Genomic DNA, 9,108 nt, shown 5'->3' with positions numbered 1-9,108 from the left:
ACTAATACAAGAAAATTAAAATTCTACTATTGGGAACATATGAGGAATTTAATCTTGGAAGAAGTGAACTACAATGCTGTATTATCGTAGTACTCTGATATACCATCAGAAAGATACTGAGCGGGCGCCTGGGTGGCTCAGTTGGTTAAGCGACTACCTTCAGCTCAGGTCATGATCCTGGAGTCCCGGGATCGAGTCCCACATCGGGCTCCCTGCTCAGCGGGGGGTCTGCTTCTCCCTCTGACCCTCCTCCCTCTCATACTCTCTGTCTCTCATTCTCTCTCTCTCAAATAAATAAATAAAATCTTTAAAAAAAAAAAAAAGAAAGATACTGAGCTTGAAAACCATAATATTATTATCATTTAAAACTAAGTTTATTTGGGGCAGGAAGACACATTTTGAATGACTCACTAATGGAAGTGCACCGAAGACAGCAGAGGTCTCCAATGTGATTTAATGTGAGTTTTCATGAAAAACCTCATCCCCGGGACACCATCAAGCTCCAAGAAACCAAGGTGAGAACCAAGACGTAGAATCATTTTGTTATATCCTGCATTTATTTAAGCAAACCAAATGTGTAGAGATAGGAAAATTAGAGCGTTATAATGTTTTACAAATACAGAAAGAAGACAGAATAGTAATACCCTGAAGAGAGTGCATCCGAACACAGCTCTATCACAGGAGAACACGTGCAGTGACCACATTGAAGCCACGGCCAACACGTCCAGCTGCCATTCTTGTTCTGACATCGTTCAAGTAGATTTAATAGATAACTCAGCGATTTGCTTTTAAACAAATAATAATACTAATGATTATAGTAGCCTTGAAGGGTTCGTGAGTGACTATACTATACATACATGATGCTAGGCTTAATGTTTATTTCAATGCCGCTGTACACTATGCAGGGGGAAATAATGTCATATTACACAATTACTGTGACATCCACTAAAATGTGAACTAGTTTGCATAGGTTAGTCCTTTGGGCAGCACGATGTTGCTCTAGTCCACCAAGGCTTAAAGATTCACAGTGTAGAGGAAAGAAAACATGAATTAAAGCATTTCTACTAAAATATATTTTAATAGCTGGTGTTAATTTGCATAACAAAAGCCAAATTATATTAATAACATTGTATCATTCTATAAGCCCATTCATTTTAAAAACATTAAGTGTTTCCATTAAAACTGTATGCTCTCAAAGTTAGTACAGTCTTGCAAGTTCATCATCAACCACCATTCTACATTTTCGAAGCAGACAGAAGCCAAGCTGTGCAATGATTCAATTTTGTATTCTTAGCACAGGTCAAAGGCCAATGTTTCCACACCAAACCCACAGCACACTCGGTACCACTTCTAAATGCTCAGCCATTCATTGTATGGACACTGAAGAATGGGACTAGGATACAGTTTTCTCTTTTCCTTCAAAGTCAAGCATTCTTAACAGCAACTGGATTCCCAAGAAGTAGATAGTATGCCAACTGGATATCATGTATCAAACGCAAAAAGCATATGGAATTCCATGAATATACAGAAGTAATATGGACAACCGGAGAGAAATCTGCCCTGGGGATCCTTCCAGGCTGGTGGATTCCAGTAGTCTAAGCATCATGAAATGATGGCCACAGAAACATCATACAGTAATTGACTGTCTGGAAAGGACCCTAATGGGCATGGAATACTTCAGAAAGAGACTTCCCTTTTAGCATTCTTAACTTACTTTACATAGCTTCTTACTCAACTAAAGTTTTCTCTCCTCTGTGTCTCGTTACCCAAAACACCCACCCTCTAGCCGCTTTTAGATTATCAGAAGCAAATATAGCTAAGGTATAATGAAATTTATGAAGTGAATTTCATCTTGTGTAATGAATTCAGCCTCATAACGTAATTCTTCTATCTTACAATAGCTATTTTAAGGCTCAAATCTAAAGTTAATGTTTATGCATCCTGATTATATATAAATGCACAAAGAACTTTTCAGAAATAGATGGGAAAGGTCAGTATTTTCTAAAGTTCTACACCTTTAGAGGTAAAAATACAATCAGCTATCACCTTTCATATCTGTCAGGAGCATCTCACTTCCCCACCACAAAAATACCAATCATGTATAATAAAATACTACTATAGAATAGATAAGAAGCTTGCTTGCTTGGTTTTCTTTCCAAGACCGTCATGGATAAACAAGGGTAATCAAAAAGGCACCTTTTTTAAAATATATCTATATTATAATTTTGGTATAAACTATATCCACTTTATATAGGGATGTGCTATTAAAGGATCACACCCATTTTCTTTATCTTTTCATTAAAAACATTTCACCAGAGGTGAATACACCTGAAAAAGAGATGCACCTCTTGAACTTCACTGTTCTAGTAAAGTCTGTTTCCCCACTTCCCAGACTGTTGTCAAGCTCAACCAGGAGAGGACAAGGGAGGAAAGACTGTGGTTAACCTGCCCAAACTGCATCTTCATCATCTTCAAGCGATGAACATTAGTGACAAAGAAGGGCTGGTCTAATCTCAATCATGTTCATACAAGGTGCCCATAGAAATTGTGCTTGCAAATTCCCGTATGATCTCTGGAGGTGGGGAAGCCTAGGAAGAGGCAGGGATGGCATGGGGATCTGACAACCAGATAAATATTTCAAACTGGGCTACACTGCGGGTGTCTAAACAAGAACAAGAAGACGTGAAGAACTCATTTTGCCACGTTAGAAATAGAAAGCTTTCCTTAGAGCACGAGAATCAGTAAAAATATTGACTACAAAAACCTACAACAAAAGTCACCTATTCCACTGCTCTGCTTCTCTCTCCAGAGATGATCCACATATAGTTTTGTTTTCGGAAACTTGTAAAAACGTATCAACCTGCTCCATGTGCTTTTACCAAGCCTGAGAACACATCACGTTCGGAGAATCAGGTGCATGCTCTCTGTGCTTGGACATTTCAGTCTTTAGCTTGATTTCTAAAAGACAGATTTTTTTATTTACACCCTTCTTTAGCCGTTAGTGTTATTTATGTATGAGATGCATGTCGCCAAACTGAGGGGAGGGGGGGCATGTGCAAAGTGGAAAAAGCGTTCAAGAACGTAGTTTTGAAAAATGATGCTGTAAAAATAGCACTTTGGTATTATACATATATGTTTCTGATATTTCTGCTGAGATGCTCAATATCCTGACAAGCTTTAGGAACAGTGGCAACACTACCCAGTTATGGCATCAGGAGCATGTGACATCATGTTCTCCCACAGTCTTTATTATAAAAGAACTGCTGTCTGGTTAAATTCTGAGCAGACCTTAATTCCTAGAGGCTGGAAGCAGAAACATCTCGCTATGCAAACATTATGCTAAGCTTAAAATTTTAGAATTATTCCCCTAGTAATTATTGACTTCTACATTCCATGAATCTGATTTTGAAATTAGTGGATGAGAAAGACAATGGAACAACCAGCTGCTACTTTATGGGACTTTTCCCCGATAAAGAGTATCATTTCAAATCCGTTCCCTTTGAGCTTCCTATAAATGTGCTATTTCTCAAAAATTGTACCTGTCCTACATTTAGTCTGCAAATTTAATCAACAACTACTCTTTTTCATAATCACAAAAAAGTGGTCTGGGTGAAAAATATTTACTTAATGACATAATAAAATTGAGCAAGCTTATTGCCCCAGTTTTAACACACAGAATTTTTTTTTTTTTTTTTTTTTTGGCAAGAATGTCACAAGTTCAGCTTGTCTTTGTTGGTTTGTGTACAAGACATCAAAATGGATAGGGGGTTAATTTAATCATAACTGGCCATTTCAATACTAGAAAATCAGTCCAGCTGGGTATGTAGGAATCTGTAAAAAAAAAAAAAAAAAAAACTCAAAAAACTCTCTAGTTTTTCACCTGAATTTCTCTCATCTCTTTTTATGTGAGTGTCCTGTAGATGCAGCCTGAGCGTAATAAAGCTTGTTTGCTCTTTGAGCCAGATAAAATGAAACTCTAGATTTTCAAAAAGTAGGTGCTAACTTTTCAAAAGTGTAAATGGATTAGCATTTGTTTCTGGACTCCTAAACACTTCCGTAAAAGGTATTTTACAGGATATTTCATTAATTTCTTTGCCTATATTACATAAGGGAGATAACCCCAAGATCTATACATTTTATCACATTTTTGTAACTTTGCTTTTGCAGCTTCATCACAATTCCAGAGTCAGGCCCTACACAAATGCTACCCTGCTGAGGTCCAAATACATCAGGAAAACACAGAGTCGCTGATGGATGTTAATTTCTCCAGTGACCTTGACTATGAACTACCGGCCAATCGTCTTGACCAGATAGGGCAACAATTTCTTTTAGTGAACAACCTGTTGGGCCTAGACCTAAAATCTCTGCTGGCATTTTCATCCTCCCACCCCGCTCCCCCTGACAATATGGTTTAGAAGGTAAAAACCAGAAGAAAGTAGAAAAGAAGTCTTTTCATTAACTGGTTTCAGTGGCTAGATTTCCAGTACCGGATGTGAATAGCATTTTCCAAAATTTAAAACAAAACAAAACAAAACAACGATTATCTCTATGCGGAGTGGGTGACATTTTGTTCACTGGTTGTCTCTCGCACACTTTGTAGTCACTGGCTCTTATTAAGCTTTCTTTACTTTTAAATCGACAGCGGCATTAAGTTAATGAAAGCTGCTCGGTAAACACCTAAATCACTTATTTGCTAGAGTAGACATCTATTTCCTAAAGGTGTAAATCCTTCACAACTAGAGTGCAAGGCAGCAGGAGAATCTCAAGCAACTTTTCCAAATATGTTTTTCTGATGAGCTGGCGACTAGAGGGAAGGGCTGTTAGGTTATCAGCCGCACATTTTGCTTTAATAATAGGCAGTGCAGCTTCCTATGTTACAGAAGCTTGAACCTATGTGACATGCAACAGGGTAAAAGCACTTAGGGAAATAATAGAGATGACCTTAAACTTTGCCCTTTGCAGAGTAGCTGTGACGTTATTTGGTCCTGACATTCTATGGAGTCAAGCGTAGACTTGGGCCCACAGAATGTAAATGGAGAGTAGGATACGCCTTGGTACCAATGAGAAATAAAGAGACCCAAGTCAGCCTAGGGAACAAGGAAATGTCTTTGTTCGGGAGAAGTTTCTAGGTCCCGAAGGCCACCAGTCAATGTAATTTTAACCAAACTGTCATTCTGCCACTCCTGACATTTATTACATTAGGCAATTTTCCCACTTGAACTGGAAATTCCCTAATGACTCAAAAGCTATTGGAAATTCCCTAATGACTCAAAAGCTAAATGGTCTTTAAATTATTGGCTGTGTTACTGAATTAAGAGAATTGGCTTCTGGTGATTCCAAAGTGACAGGTAAGAAGTTTCATAGACTTGTTACATTTAAGGGACGATCAACATCTCTATTAAAGTCTACAAAAATACATTTCCCAGAAGTGTTTGATAGCCAATCAAAAGAAACCATTAACCCAATTAGCAGCACCAGGCCTCCAGACCTATAGACTTTGTGCACAGGAATCACTGAAAATGTAGGTGTCCTGAGCCCAGAAGTCATTCCTTCTTCCTGGTACCTGTGTGTCTCATTGTCAAAGTAAAGACAGATTATTGTAAAATAACTGCCAAGTTGTCTTAAAAGTATCTTCTATCTTTTAAAAAGATTGGGTTTAGTATACATTAGAATAAAGCTCAAAGACAAGGAGAAATAATTAATTAACAAACTCAATGTAATTGGCTGGGAGCATCCCTGTTTTCCCAGTTCTCTGCACCGTGCCGTACATCCAGCCGTCATCGATGGGCTGCACGTTGACGATGTAGTCACCGTCCCTGAAGGAGACCTCATCTTCGTCCTGGGCACTGTAATCGTACATGGCTCGGTAGGTCCTCTGAGAAAGGAAAGGGGGGTGGGGTCACACGATGGATACAAAATAATACAGCCACAAATGCCAATCATGACAAACCAACTCACATATAATAAAGGAACCAGGAGGAATGTTCCCAAGTGTATTTATTTCTGGAGATTGGCAAACAGAGCCTAGCATCTATCCTGGTTGTGTCCATCTCAAGTTTACCAGGCTAGCAGAAAGGGTAATGTTTGGGGGGCACAGAATGGGGATCGAGGAAGCCTTTAGATACTATGACTGGCCCATGAAAAAGTAAGCTTTGAAGCAGTATAACCAACTTCCCCCAGCTCCAGATAACCCCAGAGACCTTAGATTATGTAGATTTTCCCCTATTCCACATTCTTTAGAGAACAAAAACTGCCCTATGGACAGATGGAGCCAAGTCACTGCCATGGCCTCCCTGACAGAGGAAATGAATTTTTCGTAGGAACAAAGAATTTTTGTTTCCTCTTAAAAATATATTTAAAAAAGAAAAATAGATAATATACTTATTTTGTAGGTTTTTGAATCAGTGATAGACATTTAGTATGTAAATGTCTGAATATTGAGGGACACATAACTGAATCCTTGTTATAATGAGGAAATTATTCACTTCCTAACTTCAAACTATGTTACAAAGCTGTGGTAATTAAAACACTCTGGTAGTGACATAAAAACATAGATCAATGAAACAGAACAGAGACCCCAGCAATAAACCCACATATATATGGTCAATTTAGGATGAAGGAGCCAAAAACACACAGTGGGGAAAGGACAGTCTCTTCAATAAATGGTGCTGGGAAAACTGGACAGCCGCATGCAAAAGAGTGAAACTGGACCACTTTCTTAACCCATACACAAAAATTAACCCAAAATACATTAAAGACTTGAATGTTAAACCTAAAAAGATAAAACTCCTAGAAAAACACATAGGCAGTAAGCTCCCCAACATTGGTCTTGGAAATGATTATTTGGATTTGACACCAAAAACAAAAATATACACGTGCAACCACATCGAATTGAAAAGCTTCTGTGCAGCAAAGACAACCATCAACAAAATGAACCTACCAACCGGGAGAAGATATTTGCACATCACATGTCTGACAAGGGGTTCATAGCCAGAACGTAAGTTGAGTTTTATCATATTTGTTTTAATTAAAGACCAAGAATTCAGTTAATATTAACATCAGTCTCAAAATTAAGAGACCAGTCTAAGGAAACTGGCAGATGCAAAAAGAATTTTAGAGCAGTTAAAAAGAACGTCCAACTGCTTAGAAGGACCACCTCTTTCTCAGGGCTCAGGCTAAGCCTTCTGTGTCAGACAGAAGCTTGGAGAAATAATTTCGCTTGAGATGCCCAACCAACCTCGAGCACTGCTTCCAAACTTCACATTTAATGAATGAATCTGTAAGCACTTCAAGATTTCTAATAGGAGGATTCAAAGACTTACATTGGCCATGTCATTTGGAGGTTAGTGGCCGTTTTGATTACTGTCAAAATTAACTGGTTAATGTGACCAGATATTTGTACTTTTTAGACCTGAATGAAGATCACAGTTGGCTAAGACCGATCATGAAGTAACAACTAGGATATTGTTCTGAGACAGTCGTTTTGTATGTTTTACTCTTTATATGTTTTCACAGCATGCCTTCCTTTCTCAGTGGTTTACCTCTATAAGTCTTCTGCTTTCTTCGAAAGGGTACAAAGAATAAAATGTTGTCATTTATCCTTTCTGTGAAAATGGACACTATTCAATGCAACTCTATTCCACTTTTATTTCTATTTTGGAGATAAAACGGAAAGAGCAGGGAAGAGGAAATATTTCAAACTGATACTTACTAGATTTGGTGAGTGCTGCATTGACCTCATGGATGAGAGGCTGGTCTGGTGCATGTACCCATAGCCTTGGGAATGGCTTTGCTGGTAGGCTCCAGGAAGAACGGGCGCTGTACATGAACATACACATACAAAGAGTCCTCAAAGCGAGCCTCAAAATACCCCTCCCGAGCACCCAAGGGACTTCATGCTCTGTTACACTCTTCTGAAACCAAATGCCATGTTCAGTGCCATGTAAAATCTGGGTAGTGGTGTTATAAGTGATCTAGATTAGTATAAATTTCAGCAATTAAGGACATATATAGGGAATCAGTTTAACATGCAGTTAAAATATATTAGAAATACTTGTATTACTCTACTGCAGAGGCTCTGTTCAAACAACACAAGTACAAAACAAAAATTTCCCATTGCCTTTTAACAAAATCACATTTTTACTCAGCTATGTAATCCCCTTAGACATTTTCCAAAATAAAAATAAGAATTTTTTTAAAAATTGAAGTGGATTATCAAACCAATGACAGAGTATAAATGTTTTCACAGAATACTCATATAACAGATGCTCTCAATATTTCAAGACATATAGCTAAATATTACCTTTACAAAAATGGTAAATATAGCATATGGTTAGCAACATATGTTTGTTTAGCAGTTAATAATGAGTCTATACCCCAAAAGAAAACTTTATTTAAAATATATAAATTCTCCATTTTATCTTGGCTGTAAGTCAAAACTAAATAAGTCATCTGAATATGTTACAAAAGCCTAACAAACCAAACCATGTAAAGAATTTCATAAACATCTTTCTACATCAGAAAAAGAAAAGAAAAAGAAAATAGTATCAAAATAGCATTCACTCATTTTGTGCTGTTCTCACCACTAATTATGACAATCAAAAGACATAGTTCCTGTTTTGAAGAACACTAAATTCTAGAGAAACCAACACAGAAACTAGATAAAACCCCCACATAATCAGTAGATGTATGCTTGACTCTGTTTCTCTCTAAGTATATGTAAGTACTTATAACCAGAAGCAAGGAGCTGGCTACGAATGAGAGGATTTTAGTAGCACACCCTCCACTGGGTTTTGAACAATCATATGATACATTAGTAAAACTTGTATGATATGATTACTATAAAAATCCACAATAGGTTGCCAGCATTGTTCAATCAGGTTGAGTCTGTAATTAATCTAGGTTGATTTATTTAGGACAGTTTTTATAATAAAAGAAACAGATATAATTCTTGGGTACTATAAATAATTACTATTTTATAAGTGGTATATTCATTCTGATGATACATGAAAACATCAAATTTAAAGAAGTCTAATCATCAGAAAATTACAAATAATAAATGTGTTCTCCAGATGATAATGACATTAGGTTGAATGGGAATTTTTTTTA

General features: G+C 37.3%; 1 protein-coding gene across 3 annotated transcripts in view; it reads right to left on the bottom strand.

Annotated features, from left to right (window-relative positions):
• Positions 1-538: 538 nt before the first annotated feature.
• NEBL (nebulette) overlaps positions 539-9,108 on the bottom strand; it is a 346,705-nt gene continuing 338,135 nt past the window's right edge. For all 3 annotated transcript variants that reach the window (XM_035021513.1, XM_035021514.1, XM_035021515.1), the window contains 2 exons: positions 7,712-7,818; positions 539-5,875 (listed from right to left, as the gene is read on the bottom strand). In XM_035021513.1, coding sequence (XP_034877404.1) covers positions 5,699-5,875; positions 7,712-7,818 — 284 coding nt within the window. In that variant the 3' untranslated portion in view covers positions 539-5,698. The remainder of the gene's footprint in view (positions 5,876-7,711; positions 7,819-9,108) is intronic.

The sequence above is a fragment of the Mirounga leonina genome, unplaced genomic scaffold, assembly GCF_011800145.1.
Source record: "Mirounga leonina isolate KUSES-001 unplaced genomic scaffold, KU_Mleo_1.0 Mir_175, whole genome shotgun sequence".
Taxonomy (NCBI): Eukaryota; Metazoa; Chordata; class Mammalia; order Carnivora; family Phocidae; genus Mirounga; species Mirounga leonina.
Note: the sequence above shows the minus strand (reverse complement) of the source record. Positions and strands in the feature narration are given on the sequence as shown.